The sequence below is a fragment of the Netta rufina genome (genome assembly GCF_964035555.1).
Source record: "Netta rufina genome assembly, chromosome: 27".
In the NCBI taxonomy this organism is placed as follows: Eukaryota; Metazoa; Chordata; class Aves; order Anseriformes; family Anatidae; genus Netta; species Netta rufina.
Genome location: NC_140151.1, coordinates 3,413,065 through 3,431,223, shown reverse-complemented (window position 1 = coordinate 3,431,223; position 18,159 = coordinate 3,413,065). Strand labels below are relative to the sequence as shown.

Here is an 18,159-nt window from a genome sequence, read left to right as displayed (position 1 = left end):
CCAGCCCATTGCCTCATGCCATGCTGCTTCTCCAGCAGCAAGACAAGCTTCATTGAATTCAGACTTTAAATTGGAAGGTTCCCAAATGCAGATTCATACCAAACGTTAACACAGCCAAAACTGAATTAGAAATTTCATAGAAAAGGTCAAGATGGCATTATCTAGGACCTCTGCTTCTAGTCAGGAAACCACCCACCACCACGCAGTCATGCAAACAGCCCAGTTTGCTGGAATTGCCGACTCTGTCCCCAACCACAACTGTAAGTACAAAAATAAAAGGGAAAACAGGGGGGTAAGGGAGTGGGAGGAAGAACTTCATCACAGCACGAACAATTTTGATTAACTCCCTGATGAAAAAATGAAGGATATAATTGTAGCTCTTTATTCAAACCAGCTTGACCATTCTGAATGCCAAGACAAATTCACTAGAAATATTATGACAAATAACACTTATTAGAATGTAGATAGAAGATGCCAAATACATACAGACATAAAACCGAATCTGCAATCAATTCACCTCAGCATCAGCTTTCCACTGGCCCCTTATACCAGCTGCTTCAGGTATAATAATATATATTTGCTCTTTAAAACAATTAATACATAGAAAAATTTGTCTGGGGAAAAAAAGGCTTCTTCCTGACTTTTCCTTGTTTACTATTCCCTTCCTGGAGATGTTGGTTATGGACTTTTTGAAAGAGCTCTGTCTATTCTTATTTTTCCTTTCTGAATCTTGCTAAGTTCCAGATCTCAAACAAGAGTTGGAGTCAGTGAATTCCACAGGGTAGCTTCCTAAGCCTCCACAAATACTGACAATTTTGAACATACCAATTCATGTAACAAAATGCTGTTCTCCTTCTTTTATGGTTTTTACCTAGAAACTGGCAAGCAGAACCTAGGGCTGGATCTGGAACTAAGTGGTACATGAAACTGTTGTCTTGCATAAAATTGCTCACAATCCCCAGACCATCAGCTTTAATCCTCGCTAATACATTGCACGTCTGCCTTTACCCCTTCCTTCCTCTCTGCACTTCTTGGGGAATATTGCTATTTTGTTAAAAAATGCTATTGAAGCTGCCAGGTTGCTCAAAGCTTTATCCTCCCCATGATCTGTTTGGACCACATGCCTGGTGAGCAGAAAACATTCCAGAAACATACATTTGGTCACAATGAAAATAACACACACAGAACATAATTGAAAAAAAATAAAAACTAAAACAAACACTTTTGTCAAGGCAAGCCCAGATGGGGTAAAGGTAACTGGCTTTTAGGCTGGCATTTTGCTAAGAAAGCACAGACACCTCCAAACAGCAGATGCCGACAGAACCACCAAGACCTTCAGCTGCCTCCCGTGACACACAACAGTTTGGTGGTTGCTTTGTGGAAAAAAAGGAAGATTCATCTCCTACCTGTCAATGATCACGGGGTCAGACGGAGTCTCATTTCTGTTGCCACAACTTTTCTTCTCACAGCACCGACTAGAGAGAGGAAGAAAAGCAAGATGGAAGAATTACTGTGACAGCTGATAGCAAAACCACCAGCTGAAAGTCTTCTCTGTGAAGCTTTAGGGCTCAATATATGCCCAGAAAAGTGACTGAGAGAATTCTGGCTAGGATTTCTGGAAAGGAGAAGGACTAAGAGAAGTGGGTGCCCAAATCCTGGCTGATTTCAGCCAGAGCTTGGCAGTTGGCTCCCCTTAGTCTGTTTTGAAGTTCACAGCCAAAGTGAACAGCAGTATAGTCACACTTAGACTAAGGCACTACATATAAAAGACTTATAAATGATTAACAGATGTCAAAACAACATTACAGACATGAGTATCATGTGCTATGTATGGTTATAGTCCACCAAAAGGTGTTAAAACTGACTATAAGCAACTTACTGATTTGTTATACTTTAATAACTGATTTGTCATTTATTCAATTCTTAGTAACCCCCTAAAAAATAAATAAATAAATAAATAAACTTCAGCAGTACAGTAGCACCAATGTGAAAAAAAAAAAAAAAAGAGAGAGAGAAAAAAGAAACTGAACATAAAGTTAGAGCATATTAAGAAGCTGAAGAGATTTTTCAGGTTGGCATTTTGTCTGCAAATCCCTTTGCAATTGTTTCGGTGACGATAAGCCCTTGAGATTAATCTTGTATTTATGCACATTTTATACTGAGTGGCTACCTGCATGCCTGCATAAAATTATAACTCCGATAAGCTTTCAACATAAAATAAATACATTTATCTGGCTTGGCAAGAAAATGCAAGATAATGCCGCCGCCCTTTGGAGATTGCAGTAAGGTACAAACTGCAGGATGATATCCATATCGTGGCCGTGTCTGTGTCTTCATGCTTATACAAAGACAACCGTGTGTACATATGTGCATATTTGTGCACAAATATGTGCATATACACAGATCCAATGTATATATTTTTTACATATAGATATATATATATATATATATATAAACACACACAGAGAAGAATATAACCTGCACAAACTATTTGGGCTTCTTCACTCACAGTGAATTCAACTGTACTTTAGGAAAGAACAGAATCACTGCATTTACCTTACCTATTTAAAAAATATATTAATTAATTAAAAAATAAAATGAAAGCCAGCTCATTATTTGATTTCCACTGATGTACTCATTGACATGAGTGGTGCTCCCTGCACTTACTACAAGTATCACAAGTTCAATAGATATTAAAAATAGTCCGTGCTCGGAATTACTTCCTTTTAAAAAATCGGCTGAGAGCAGCACAGAAGTCTGTTCGAAGTTTTCAGCTGTCTTGCTGATCAAATAGTTTGTTCTGACTAAACTAACACAGGGAGGGGAAGGATGTAGGCAGCCAGAAGTTAAGAGCATCGCTGTGGAACTTTACGTAGACTGTACCAGAACTCCTGTATGCCTCAAAAGGCACCAGACCAAATTTAGGCTGCATTAATGCCTTTCCAAATTACATTGTTCACATTCTGCTGAGGTTGTTTGAATTTACACCTATGGAATCAAGAAAATATTTTATTTTATTTTTTTGTCCAGTGACGTAATAGATGCTGAATACTTTTACAAAATTCCCAGGCGAGTCTGAATCCCACTGTTTGCCACCTTAGAGCAATTTCAAGCAGAGGAGTTAAGAAAAGATGCCTGAATTCACTGAAAGCAGTATAAAATATGAAAGAGCAGCTATTTTTTTCTTCCTGAATATTCAACAATAAATACTTAAAATAGGCATTTAGGAAAAAAAATAAAATAAAGAGAGAGAGAGAGAGAAAATTAAAAAAAACTCTTTGGGTAAGAAAAGATTTCAAATACATGCATATTCTCCATGAGTTACAGTGTGCCAGGAACTTCCCATTTAAAAGCTGAAATTGCCCAGCGAGATGAGATACAACTACCAGATCTATTTGAATAGCAGCTCTAACTGTTTCAACATTTCTACATTCCTTTTGCCTCAAACCTGCACTTATTCATCGATGCTAGTCCTTTTAAAATAAAAGGATACACTAAATATTTAAAAATCCCTGGGGCAGACCCTCTAGCTGCTGTAAATTGTCATAGCTCCATCGACTTCAGTGAAGCTATGGTAATTCACACTAGCTAAGAATATCCCGAATCCTCCTACTCCCAACTTTGTTTTAAGTGCACCTTTTATGCGTTTCACTGCCTAATGATTGTTTATACAGAAGTGCATATTTTTTGTAATAAAAGCCAAGATATATCCTAAGGAAGAAAAACAGAAAACAAAACAGAAAGCCATTGCTAGGAAGAATATAAATTCGGCATATACTTTTGACATGTCCAATATTACAATGCCTTGGAAATAACTCTGGGAACAAATGCCTTGTGGTTTCGGTGCCGCTGTAATAAAACAACAAAAGCAACTCCATTTTTAAAAGTTTCTTTTTTTTTTTTTTTTTTTTTTTTTGCCTTTTTCTTTCCTCTCTTTGTGGTAATACTAAACGAAATATCCCTTAGTCATGTAACTTACGCATGTGGTCATAAAAAAAAATAATATATTTCTGATAGCACTATACCAAAGTCCGAGCAGAATAAAGTAGCAGCATCTCCAGCACATCTCCTCAGCTCATACAGGCTTCCTCGAGGTGGCCATGTCTTGGCACAGTAAGTGCTTAGAATGAGTTATGTGAAATGGGAGTGCAATGAGGCTGGGCTCTGAAATAAATGTGCCACTTTATTTTATAGTTTGCATAATTAGCACAGTTAAGAACTTTACGTTTAGTAAACTTTGCTGCTAAATCTAATTTTTCCAAGTATTTTGCAAACACCTACATTCTTACCACTCAGCACACTTGGGGAACGCACTTTTGTTAGAGACCTAGATTGTTACCCTTGGCCAGTACGTCCTTTTCAAGCCCCAAAATACATGAAATCTTTTGATTAGGCAAAACAGTCACTTGTTTCCAGTAAATGACAAGTTCACAGGAAAATCAGTGCTTTCTAAAGACTGAGGCAGTTTCAAGCCCAGAGTTTTAGCAAAAGTACCTCTCAAATCTTTAAATCCCTATTTCCAAGTGTTTCATCCCAGTATCCAAGTCCACATTTCCGCTGGGTTTGCTTTACAAGTGCAGTCTAACAGAACTGACTTGTTCCAATGTAAATCAAAGGCAAAAATCCTAAACCCTGATGGGGTCCAGGACCAAGCCTACAACATTATCTTAGAGCAAATTACTGGCACAACTTCACTCATACTTAAGCTTCTGTTTCTACGCTGTATTAGGAGCACACCTTCAGAGGTGCTCCTTTGCTTAAAACAGGAATATCAAGGCCAAGGATTTATTGTCTACACATACTCTTACTAGACTGACTTGGACCACTTTCCTCTCTAACTAGATCTACACGGGAAAAATGATGGTTTACATTATGAACAGCCTTGAAAGCAAAACTAAAACCAAGCACCAAACCCAAAAAGCTATCACAGGCACCAGACCTACAAACCGAACACCCCAGAAGGCTCGTGGCAAAGCGAACTTGCCCCCTTTCCCCCCTCACACTTGCCTAAAATGGTTTTAAAATTCAGCCCTCAACTTCCCTCCCTTCAACCCCCCCCCCCAAAAAAAAAAAAAAAAAAAAAAAAAAAAAATCTGTCTCTAATTTCAAACTCAAATAAGCTCACAGCATGGTGGCCTTTGTTTTGTTTTCTTCTCCCCAACTCCTCCCTGCAATTGCATAACAAAAGTGTCTAAATTCACACCATCTGGCCGATAAAGACACAGGCCCCAGTGGCCGCCTGGCCCAGCTGATTAGAGCTCCTGTCTAGTCTGAGCCTTGTGGCGAAAGTCACAGCTGTGGGGCTTGCTTGCACTCAATACAACTCTGTTATTAGCCAGCTGTAGGCCCTGAGACTACTTCTGTTCAAATTATAATACCTTTTAACCCTCTGAGCATTGAGGGCATGGAGGGTTGCTGGCAGCAGCATAACAACTAGTTTCCTCTTAGTTGATAATTGGAAGAAAAAGAAGAAGGGGAGGAAAAAAAAAAAAGTTATTCCAGGAGAGGAGACTGTTTACCTTGATTTCCAACCACTGCAGGGAAGGCTGCGTGTTTGAGAGAGATCCACCTAATAGGAACTGTTCCCATTAGGCTGTAATAACCCAAATGAAAAATTTCAGATCTGCAAATAAATAAATAAAACCTCTCATGGAAAGCACTAATTACGGAGAGTCGAGAGTTTAACTTTCAATTGGTATGACAGATTGTTGTAGCCGTATCAATATTTAGACAACTTTCCTGCTAAGCATGCATCTGTCACTGTCTGAGTGGAAGATGCGGAGTTTTGGATGCGCTTGTCTCTCTATACAGCAAGAATATCTGCGTGTGACTTTATACAGAAAAAAAAATACAAAAAAGAAAAAAAAAAAAAAAAAAGAGCCTACCTTCAACTAGCAAAGATTGGAAGAAGGGGAGCAGAAAGACAGCCAGACCCTGCTTTTTAAAAACGGGAGGCATCAATTTGGACAGCAGAGTGGGTACAGTGCATTAAATTTTTATATACTGTTACTAATGCAAACTAAACTAGGGGCTTTAAAAATTGATGCTGCCACTTAAGCAGCACACAATGAGGAACATTTGATTATTGTACTTAAAAGAAATAAAATAAAATGTCAGGTTTAACTAGAATTGGATCCGTTCCCTGGGCATTATTCAAAGTGATAGGTATAATGCCTCTTCAGGATACACAGCATCCTGTTCAGAGGTACTTTAGGAAAACAAGACATTTAAAATCAAATGTCTTGATTAGGCTGCAGAGCGCTTTTGATTTGGTTCACTAATCTGTGTTTTACATGGAAAGGACACCCCTGAGCTGTAATTCTTCCTTGGCTAATCTATCAAGCAGGAAAGTTCAGCACAATCTGAATAATGGTTTACATTTGTAGAACGCCGCCTTAAATCAAGCACGGAATATGCTTATAGGCACCAGTGGAGGCCAGGTATGTAAGAGATGAACAGCGTGTTTGATACTTTGAAGGCAGAGGCAAGAAGCAGGGAAGAAAAACAAGCCAATTTTATTTTAAAACACTACGCTTGCTGTGCTATTTTAACTTCTAGAATAGAACCTCTCTCTTTATAGAAAAGCGGAGACAAAGTCCCCTGACTTATTTTATTCTCACAAACAAGAACCCAATCGCGTAGCAATTCAAAGATTTTTCTGCTTCACGTTCAGCTAATTATAGAAGAGGCTTTCACTACCAGGAAAAGCACATATATTTAAATCTGTACGTAACTTCCAGGTGTGCCAAAAAGTGACACGCAACCCTTTGATCTTTGCTACTGCATCTATAGGTCCTCGTAAAGCGCACGTCGCGTGCAGCCCATCCACAACACGAGCTGTGGTTGCGCATACATATGTGATAATTGCTCAGAAGTAACAATGCTCCGCGTCTTAATTAAGGAGAGCAAAGCACAACAGATAAACACTATGCGTTTACTTGATTCTTACTACATTTAACAATTACATCAATTACTCTGTTCCTTTTAAGTGCTGAAACTGAGACTTCCCCTTGACAAGCCTGCCCAAATAAGCTGCTCTAACTACTATAGTAACTTGGAAGATGACTTAGAAGGAAAAAAAAAAAAATAGTAGCAAATAGCAGCATTAAAAGAAGCAACATTCAGTCCAACTACTTAACCACCCCCCCCACTAATACAATAAATCACAAAATGTGTTTAATAAAGGTCAAGATTGGTTTTGCCTTTCATCTTATGAAAGAACATTCTACGCACAATTTAGCGCATTTTAATATAAGAACATTGACTGTTTGCATTGTTATATGTATTGAAAAAAAAATTTAATTACACGAGAACAGGAAAAGTAATAAGTTACCATGGAAGCACGATGTACATACATAAGGTACATGTAACTTCAGATTTATACAAATGTTATTAAAAACATCCTCAACTCATTTTACCCTCTAATTTATAACTTTACATATTAAAAATAGTGTCTTTTTTAATTAAAAGATTGAAGTCCTACAAATATTGCTTACAAAGTATAGAAAGGAAGGATTTGGGCTTTGGTTTGAGAGTTTTCTTCCTTGCTTGTATTTTTTGGAAGGGGAGGAACTAAGCAAAATTAATTATGTTAATTTAATTAAGAAAAGTAGAATATTTCACCGGAGAAGATTTTAAGGAGAATACCTTCTAGTTTTCAGGTAAAATGTCTAAATCAAACTGTTCATGAAAGGTGCACAGGAATCTTGTAAGAAATAAATGCATGCAAAGTATCGATTTAGACGGCACATCCAAAGGCCTAGCTTACAGAAGAAAAAGAATGCAGCTCAGGCTGCGGGCCTGAGCCTGCTAAATCTGTTGCACAAAAAACAAACAAACAAAAAAAGGAATCTGTATCGAATCCAAATCAAATCTTATCCGCATATAGAAAAAAAAAAAGTCTGTTGTCACGCAGTGTCTCTGACTCAAAAATCAAACTCGTCCTGCCTACAACTTCATCAGAAAAGCCCTTCCAACAACCATGCAAGCAAGCCTAGCAAATCGTATGTCATTAATAAAGTCACCTTACCTGCACATGACTTCATGAGTGAGCAAAACTCTGCACATTTCAGGATTCTTGTTCTGTCCTTCATAAGTTATGGGCTAAAAATGAAGAAAAGGGGTACGTCAATAGCATCAGGGTTTTACTTGCTGGTGATAATATCCAAATTTCAGGTGAAGGCTTTTTACCTTTGTTTGTCATGATCTGCAAATTAAAGCCTTCCTCAAAGCCTTTTGGAACAGGAAGGCAGCTTATACAGTAGTGCTGATAAAATGTGGACAAAATCCTACAATCCAGGGGGCACAAATTCAGAGAATAATTTAATTATTCTCTAAAATAAGGCAAAAATAAGGACTTTAATACATATGGAAAAGAGACAAAAATGAACCAGAGATGAAAAATCATGAGGGGCAAAGAGAAGAAAAGAGTGAGGATGAGGTGGAGCAGGGTAGCCCGGCATATATTAGCTGTGCTCACCTGCTTAGTGACTGAATCAATGAGTCTAACATACAGATCCTGTTCAGTCCTGACACCTAGAGCGAGACAGAAACGCAGTCATTAATACTGTTACATGCACCTTTCCTTACAGAACATACACATTTAGTTTCATCTAGTGCCTTATTAAAAATCCTCAGCAACACCAGCTACTTTTGTTTCTTCTAGTGTGCTTCCCAAACCCATCACCACGAAGTAATCTTCAGAGCCCATCCCTGTGATAAGGAGGCACCTAAACTGCAGTGCGTTTTAGAAATCATCGTGACAGCGCCTACAAACCTTGCCTCAGTTCAGTGCCCACAGAAGATGACTGGGAAGGGGACTCACCGTTGCTATAAAGGAGTTGGAGTTTGTAATGTGTACCGTTGTTTGTCTTTTCATTGCCTTGCTCCTGGAAAGAGAATTTTAAAAAAATAAAAATAAAAAAAATCTTCCAGAACTTATTTGGCACATTTAAAATGCAAAAACTGATAATCATGATGGAAGTGACAATGAAGTTCATTAAAATTCTGCGAGGTGAATTCACTGATTGGGATATATTAACCTTCCGAATGACCCAGGACAAACTACAAAATACTGCTGACATCTTTTCCTGTAGGAGTTCAAGAACTTCTTTTCCTCTCTTATTTGCTATTATGCTCTCAAGTTTTTCAAGGCAACAAGATGAACGTGCACATTGCAAGTCAGCTAATATAAAACAGATTGAGAGTAGAAATGCCTAGTGCTTCTTGTCTTTAATGTGTTCATTACTTTGCAACAGTGTTATCTGGAGTCACTATTGATATTTACATCCATTACAGAGTGTTTTCTTGCAGGATTTTTTAAAATGTAATTTTCTAAAAGTGTTATTTATGAGCATCTTTTACTATTAAAAAGTCTTTTTCTATGACTAAGAAAATAACTGTAAAAACAATAGTATGAAACAACATGAGGCGCTTAACACACGGATTTAAAATACAAAAAGAAATGGTTTTCAGGTCCTGCCACTGACTTTGGAGCCTTGAGAAATACACAGCCCGCCAGATACTGTGACACATTACAGGTCAGATTCCACTCCTCTTAGGGAACTAATAAAACTTGGCAGATCTGATTGATTTTTAAAATAAAAAATAAAATCAATCATTCTTTGTCCCCCGTGATTTTTTTTATTCTATTTTCAGTGGATTTCTGAAATTCCCTTTGTATTCCTGACACAACCTTACAAGCCTTTTCAGCTAGAGCAGCACACAGAGGGCAGCAGCTTTTCCCAAGCACCTGAACCCTGGACCAAGAGCTGGGTTTATTTTGCTACGGACCAGTACAACAGGTATTAAAGGTGAGCAGCTCCGTGAGGGAGAAGAGATGAAATCTGGAGGGGAAAAGAGGGAAAAGAAAGACAACAAGCCTTACTTTGTCGTTTTCTACAAAGTCCACAAAAGCTGTCCTCTCTATTTCCACAGGCTGCCCTTGTCTGTCGTAGAGAGCCAGGACAAAGTGGAAGAAATTGGATTTCCTCAAGTTGGAGGGTGGCTGCTTTTCAAAGTGAGCTCTGGACAAAGCTACTCCGCTGTGGAGGAAACACACGGGATAGGGTGTGGGGGGAGAGACAAAGACATTACAAACCCGTGCAGCAGCTCTACGAGCAAAACGACGAGCGGGCACGGCAGAAGGGATTCGGGGAGAAGCCCGGGGAGGTCGGCAGGGTGCAGGTGCCGCTCCAGGTCCCCCCTGTCCCCTGCCACCGCCGGCGGTGCCCAAATTTGCAGCCGCTCGTTCCTGCGCGGCCCCGGGCGGGGTGGCTGCACTCCGAGGGCAAAAAAAAAGAAAACAAAACACCGGGCTCGGAGCGTTAAACCCCAGAAGTTGGTGCTGAAGGAGGGGAGCTGCTTCCCTTCCTCCTCGGCCGGCACCTTTGCGGGCACGGAGCGCTCCGGGTGCCTGCCAGGCTTTGCTCCGAGCAGGCAACCGAGCTGAGCGCGTTTCCTACGGGCTGTCAGCGGCACCGACACCGTTTGCGGTACAAAGCAGCCGCTTTCGGGCACAGCACCCACTTTCCCCCAGCAGCAAAGTTGGTTTTAGCGGCTTTTAGCGGCTGGCTGTTTGTCCCGGCTCCTGGGCGTGCGGTTTGGGATTTACCCGGCGAGAAGCTGAGCTCGGGAGCCCCCGGCTCCGCTCAGCCCCGGCCACGGTTCCCAAGCATCTCCCGGCTGGGGGGGGGGGGGGGATGTTTGTGTGCCCGCCGTGTCCCGACCCGCAGCCCTGTTTGGTAGGGAAACGAGCCGAGCCTCCCTCTCCTAACGCTGATTTTTTATCTCCTGCAGAGAAAATAGGTGCCCGAGGGCACCTCCGTAGCACGGAGCACACAAATTGAGTCTACCTGCAGGACAAGCTGGGAGGCTGAGCTGCTTTGGTGTCCCCACGACAGCTCTGCTGCACGGGCACAAGTATTCAAGGCTTTCGGAGCTTTCCCTGGGCTTTCCCCTCGCCAGAGAGGCACGGGGGGAACTCCCCGCATCTGCCACAACCGCACCTGGGGGCTGCCCCTCGCCCTGCAGCGAAGAGCTCGGATTTGGGGTTTCTTACTGATCCCTGAACTAAAAGCGGCGCTGCCCCAGCCAGCCCAGAGCGGCTGCACCTCCGCGGTTCCCCCGCAGCCCTTTCCTTTTACTTTCGGTTTTCGGGAATAAACGTCCCCGGTCTCCCACCCCCCCCCCCCCCCCCCCCGGATTTATTAAACCATCTATCGGCATTCCTAAAACTCTGATAACTCCTCCCATGGTGCTTGGGAAACCTTGGATCAGGCCGTGGGTGGGGGCTCCGAGGTACCTACCATTCCTCCAATGTCCCACCCGCCGGTGCGTGCCCTCACCTTGTCCCTGTATTCACTAAAAAGCAGCTGGCTGCCCGGGCTCCTTCAGCTTTCCCCTTCCCGGCGCTATACTGGTGGTTTTTTGGGAGAAAAAATGTATCCAGAGAGCGAGGGGGCAAGTAGATATATGGTACTTAAAGGAGTTTTTATCACCTCAGCCAAAAAGGGAAGAGGCTGGGACAGCGGTCCTGTGCAGATTTAGCTGAGGATAGGAGAAGGGAAAAAAGTGTGTGTGGGGGGAAGACACCAAAACATCAACCTATCCAAACCAGGAAAAAAAAAAAAAAAAGAGAAAAAAAAAAGGCCCCAAACCCTACAGCGACCAGCCCCAAACCCTGGCGGCTCCCCCCGCGGTGCCAGGTCCGCTCCTGCCCCAGCAGCTGTAGGGCCGCGGGGTGGGATCTGGCCGCTGCCCCCGGTAGCCCCGGAGCCGCCTGAATTGAGGAACCCAAGATGCGCCGGGGGGGCGGGCGGGGGAGAAAAGCGGCCCCAAAGTTGGTTTTAACTCGGTTCCCTCCTGCCCGGCTGTCTGCCCCCGAAAGTGGGAAGAGGTCTCCTACAGCGCTGGGTGCAAGCGGTTTCCACCAAGAGCCCTCTGCGCTAAAAAATTAATAAAATATAGAAAAAAAAAAAAAAAGAAAAAAAAAAGGAAAGTGATCAGAGCTCTGTCATCCGAGCCCGCGCTGGATTTTAGGGCTCCTGATGCTCTCCGGGTTTGGAGCGCCTGTCCCCAGCTATAGCCGTATTGTCTTGAGCCTTCAGTGAGTAGAAAAGACCGGGAAGGAGGAAGGGGGGTGTCAGAAAGGGAGAAAATAAATTTAATGTCAAATGAAAATAACAAGAGGGAGTAAGGAAAAGGATCGCTTAAAAATAAAAATAAAAAAGAAGCACGGAGGAGGAGGGGGAATGCGGTGACGGTTACCTTTGTGCTGCTACGTTTGCATCCACAACCCCAACGTTTCTGACCCAGGACCTGACGGAATCCATTTCAGAACCTAGAGATTTATCTTTCAGAATTGGTCCTCTTCCTAAAGTATCTTGAATCCCAAACATTTAAAAAGTCTATTCCAACTGGCAACAGTTTCCTTGGGGGGGGGGGGATGCGGGAGGAGAAGAAAACCACGCAGCCTCTGCAAGTGACACACACAAATCCCAGGGAAGTGGAGAACTTCAGCGTTAAAACCAACTTCTTCTGCTTTTTGGTGCTACGTGTGTTTTAATGCCTTCAATGAGGGGGGAAAAAAAGTTTGTCCTCTCGCCGAGCAAAAGTTACGCTGATTCACTCTTGCCTGGGATCATCATCATTCAAACGCGGGCGAGGAAACTGCAGCCAGCAACCGCTCGCGGGTAACGAGGATCACCTGTTTCTCGAAAGACAGGGGGAGAAGGATTGATTGCTGCCCAATCCGGGGGGGGGGAAACATAGACAAAAAAAAAAAAAGGGGGGGCAGAAGGGCTGGGGATGACTCGGGGAAGGCAGGGGAGCGGGGAGGGAGCCGGAGCCTCGCGGCGGGCAGCCCGCGCCGGGGAGGAGCCGCAGCCTCCCGGCCCCGACACCATCAATGGGGCACGGCGGGCAGGGGGCGGGGTCTGGTGCCCATAAAAGGGCATCTCATTTGCATGGCCCGCCCCGATTGGAGGGCTCAGGGCGCGGCTCCCCCGCTCTGCTCCGGCCCCGGTGCCCGGCCGGGAGCGGGACCGGGAGCGCGATCGGGAGTGGGGCCGGGACCGGGACCGGGAGCGGAACCGGAGCGGGACCGGAGCGGGACCGATTCCGGGAGCGGCTCCCGGGCCCCTCTGCTCGGCCTCCCGGCTTGCAGCCTCGCAGCCCCACGCGGTCCAGCCGCGGTAACCGGGCTGCTCCGCAAAGCCCTTAATAAATCCATCCAATAAATTAATTAAGAAAGCAGCCGCGCGGGTGCCGGGTTTGAAACGGATCGAAGCGACCAACGGGGCTGCCCAGGGAGGCTCTGCCCGCGGGGTGCCACCCTGGGCGACATGTCGCGACACGGGCAGGGCAGCCCCCGTTCCTGCAGCCTTAAAACTTCCCGTAAGGTCCTGCCGAGGGAAAGAGGGCCCGGGAAAGGAAAGCGGAGCTCCCCCAGCCCAGCCGGCGGTGAGGCAGGACGCTACCTGTGGTTTGAGTTGTTTTTTTTTCCTAAAACCACTTTGTCTCGCTGCTATTTCCCCCCCGGCCCTTTTGTAGCGGGATCCGCGTATAGATCTGCCTCTGAAATCCATCTAACAGCAACGCGAAAACAGATTTCAAGACAATGAATGCAAATCTGTGCTCAGCGACCATCTGCCAGATGAGGGAATCAGATGTTCGGTAGTTAAAGGGACAGCGCCAGGATTTCCTCCGCTCATTATCCGCAGCTCCTCTTTAACCCGCTTTATTTTTTAACGGGATGAGATTAATTCGGAAATCGATCTCGTATTTCTAACTCCTTGCACCCGCGCACGCTTAGATTTCAGAAGGCACCGTTCTGCTAAATGCCGGGTGGTTCCCGGTAAGTTTGATACAGTTCTCCTGAAACAAAAATTACGAATTCAAACCTTGTCCGAAGACTTTCATAAAACGTATCCTTAATTCAGGCGCGATCGAGGGCAAAGCCGGCACTCCGGATCGCTCTGCCTACAGAAGCGCCAGACTTTTGGGTGATCCAGATCTCCCCCGATGCCTGCTCAAGGGCATTTCCCACCGCAGCCCCCTCCCCAAATTCACCAAGGCGCACCCGGTGAATTTGTCGCGTTAGCCAGGGGCAAGGTGGGCGTTATAAAGCAAAGCACCGGGAGCTCAGCGCTGCTCCGAGCCGAGGCCAACGCCGGGATGTTCACAGCCCTGCGATGCGATTATTTCTCCGGTCAGAAAACAGGGTGACACATCCCAAAAAAAAAAAAAAAAAAAAAAAAAAAAAAAAAAGTAATAGAATAAGAACACGCAGTGTAAACGGACGCGTTACAGCGAATTTGGTTTTACTTTCGCAATAGGCACGGGTACCTTTCCCCCGGTAAGAGCCCCTCTGTGTACTAGGATTATTTGGGGCAGTGGCACCCTGCGGAATTCCCCAAGCGGGGCTGCTGGGCTCCCATGGGGAAAGTGCTCCCCCCGACCTCCAGCCGCTCGGCTGCGGAGCCGGACCCAGCCCAGGAGCCCCCCCAGCCCCAGCCCCGGGGCCGGGCCAGCTTTAGGAACAATGGGGACTCGTGTGCCGCGGGGAGCCGGGCTTTTAGGGCTTCACGGCGGGTCAGAGGGCAGCGGCGCAGGTCAGAGGAGCTGCTCTCTCCTCACCCCAAACAGCTGCCACCAGAATTTGGCACTTCGGGGACAAATGAAGGGAGCCGAGGGCAGCGCCGGGCCGGGGGGAGGCCGCGCTCCGCCGGGAAGTCGCTCCCCTTTGGGGTGCATCTGCAAGAAGCAGCACTTCTTAAACACTGCTGGAACGCCAAGCACCGCGTCCAGAGCCCCCGTTTCAAGCATTTGGGTTACGGAGAGTTGCGAAAAGCCCCTCTCGGCCCGGCTCTCCTGATGGCAACCCCCCGAGCAGCGGTGTCGCTGCCTTGGGGGCCGCGCTGTGGGTTACCGGAGCCGCTTCCAGCGGGCGGTGCCAGGTGAATGCCGCCAGGGAACGGCGGCGGGACGAGCCTGGCAAAACCAAACCAAAACCCGAAGCAAACACGCACACACGAAACCCTGCGAGCCCTGCCGAGGACAGCTCGGGCAGGAGAAGGCAGCCCCGAGCAGCCGATCCTCTTCTCGTACAGCTCCGAGAAGCGCCCGGCACGGCCGGGAGCGTGCCCCGGGCTCCTGGGCCCCGCAGCAGGAGGAAACATAGGCTGGGGAGATTATCAGGTACTTTCAAAGCATTACCCTAAAATCACGCTGGTTTCCTCTCACGTTTAAGGCGAAAAAGGGAAGGAAAAAAGCTAACCTGCGCCTGGAGAAGACCCTGGAAAGGCAGCGTTTCGTTCGCGTTCCTACTCACTCGGGAGGATCCTGCATCCTTCAGGTGTCTCAAGGGAACGAACTGCAGGTGAAAGTTATCCTTTTCCCTCTGCCACTGATAACTCTTTCCGTCTTTATCCAATAATCTCACTGAAAGTTTCCCTCCACAGCTGCACCAGAAAATAAACGTTCCTGTTACAAACAGCTTAAAATTAAGTCCTGCACAAGGCAGGCTGTTTGCATGCAAGCACACACCACATGTTTGGAAATACAACGGTATTTGCCAAACAAAGAGCTCCCCGAAAAGAACTTTCAGGAGCCCAAGAGCAGAGCAAACAAACCATTCACTTGCAGAGGATGCCCTGTGCCAGAGACGTGGCTCCCAGAAACGAGAGCAGGTTGTGATCTGAGCTCCTGGTACGTGGTCAGAGCACTTACAGCTCTGGTTTAGAAGTCCACTCCGATTCAGGAACGTACTCCTGATTTACAAGACCCCCATTTAACTGGAACAAGAGAATATGCGATGCTTATTAAAACGTTTAATACAAGAAGTTTAAAGCAGTTCAGGTGCATGCAAGCAAACCATGAAAGCAAATCGAGCTCTGAGCTGAACGCTGCATGCAAAACAAGGGCTTAAACAACGAGGTGCTTTTGGTGGGATTGGGTGCATAAAACTGGGCTTACAATAAACCTAAAGGTTCTCTCAGAAGCAAACTCACGATTTGATTGCTGGAAGAAGTTTAATCCCCAAGTATAAAATTGCTTCCCTCTCCCTCCCCCCCCAAGTGCACTTGGAAATATCTAGAAACGTGATTTTACAGCTATAAAATCCTGAGCTGTACCTGGGCTCTCCCTCTTTCTCCCCCTTCCCTCTTGCATCGTAAAGGTGCCATTTACTGGAGTCAACTCTCCCGACTGATCAGCGCTTATAGTGTGCAAGTTTCAGAGATTCCACTGATCACATTTAGCAGCGTTGAACAAAGGAATGCTTTCAAACTTACAAATGCATAAGTAAACATTTAATAACTTCTTCTCCACCTTATCTTTCCCAAAAGAGAAAATATTGCATCCATCATATCCTCTTCCGAGTTTCCCATTCACTCCGATAAGTAGGTGCTTTTCGCAGTAGAACAGAAAAACACATCTGCTAGGTTTTATATCCAGGTTTTTTGTTTTGTTTTAAAGATACTTTTACTGCCTTTTGCCTAGCATGGTTTTTGGAACACGTTAGCAAATAATATTTTACCATCGGGAGTATATGTTCCATTTTATTTTATAATGCAGATTTGAGAAGTCTTAGTGCTGAAGTTTGTTTTTCTAACCACATGGAGGTTTGAACCACCAGGCATAGTCAGGAAAAATGCTTTAAGTGGGTGTATATTTGTGCTCGTAGTCTCATTTTCCAGTTTATAGAAAACAATCACGGGGAGCTTTTATTATGTCTTTGCATGTCAGCTACCCAAATTAATCTTCCTCGGGAAGAAGAGGAGTTGAGGTTATCATGCCTGTTTAGTTCCACCGCCGATGCACACTCATGCCCCAACTCCAGCTGTCAAACGTCGCCCACAAGAACCGGGTAAGTGCAGATGTACCGAAGAGCAGAATTACTTTCACTCATTAACATATGAATCAAATAAAAGCGGTCCCCAATACTGCAAACATTCTTATATGTAACCTATATTAGTCACCAGAGTGGCCTTACAAGAATTACTTGACAATATGCACATGCTTAACCTCATGCTTAAACATCTGCACAGCGAGGGCCTCTTTTTCCTCGCCTCAACTCAATGCAGCTCTGTCTTAAACAGGTGTCTAACTTTAATTACTTCAATAGGCACTCTGAAGTGATGCCACGGGGACACTTTGCCTACTTAAGAGTCAGCGCAGCTTAAGCCTCTTGATAGATAAAAACTTGGTTTTTAAAGTGTTTCAAAATACAGAGAATTGGGAACACTCTGGACTTGCAGCTCTTCTGGTGGAGCACAGCCTAACATTTCCATTTGGGATTTCAAGTTACTGTACTAAACAACTACTTTCATGCAAACTAGACTGTAGCAGGAGTGCCCAAGTTGCACTTAATTCCTCATTTGCCCACTCTGCCTGTGAATAATACATATCTAGAAACATATAGAGACTCCCTGGTTGTACCATTCTAACAGTACAGCTGTAGTTCAGTTCCACCAGCTAGGGCTAACTACCCAGAAAAGCCTTGCTTCCAAAATCTGGAGATTTCCAGGCACATACACACAAATATGTGCATATATTTCTTAGGGAAGACTCAGGTATGTGTATATGTTTTCTAGGAAACAAGCATACTGATCTTTCATCCTTGCATAACTCCAATAAGCAGACACCTCAGACTTGCCAATAACCTTTCATCGTTTGGATAAATCCCAGGTTTCAGCACAAAGATAGAGGAAGTTACAGGGTTTGGTTGAAAGCCTAGTACATTGTCAAAATGGTTTGACTTAACAGGTTTGGGATCAGACCAACATTATGCTGTTAAGCTCAATTATAGACTTCGTTTCTTTTACTTTGAGATGGTTTTACATCTAAATTTCAGTGCTTGTAAAGCTTTCAAGATACTTGCAGAGACAAACTTACTTAAGTCATGCAACACTATTTGATGACCAAGAAGCTGAGCCACCAAAAAAGTCACAGTACATAAGAGAGAATAAGGGTCCAGCAACATCTCCAAGGTGATTTTTCCTTTACTGGGCCATTTTCCCAATACACAGAACCACCCATGAGAGCTAAAAGCGTGCAGTCATGTAACATGCATGCACAAAGAACCTTGGCTGGGTTCAACTTACTTTGTGCTGCTCATGGATATGGTGCTGATGCAGGCAGTTTTCAATCTGCAGTTCC

At 44.7% G+C, this 18,159-nt stretch overlaps 1 protein-coding gene across 1 annotated transcript in view; it reads right to left on the bottom strand.

Moving 5' to 3' along the window:
• The window catches only part of EBF2 (EBF transcription factor 2), a 130,825-nt gene extending 118,417 nt beyond the window's left edge, over window positions 1-12,408 (bottom strand). The window contains exons 1-6 of the mRNA XM_084302141.1: window positions 12,268-12,408; window positions 9,887-10,043; window positions 8,825-8,888; window positions 8,480-8,535; window positions 8,030-8,103; window positions 1,407-1,475 (exon numbers count right to left, since the gene is read on the bottom strand). Coding sequence (XP_084158267.1) covers window positions 1,407-1,475; window positions 8,030-8,103; window positions 8,480-8,535; window positions 8,825-8,888; window positions 9,887-10,043; window positions 12,268-12,398 — 551 coding nt within the window. The 5' untranslated portion in view covers window positions 12,399-12,408. The remainder of the gene's footprint in view (window positions 1-1,406; window positions 1,476-8,029; window positions 8,104-8,479; window positions 8,536-8,824; window positions 8,889-9,886; window positions 10,044-12,267) is intronic.
• Window positions 12,409-18,159: the final 5,751 nt, after the last annotated feature.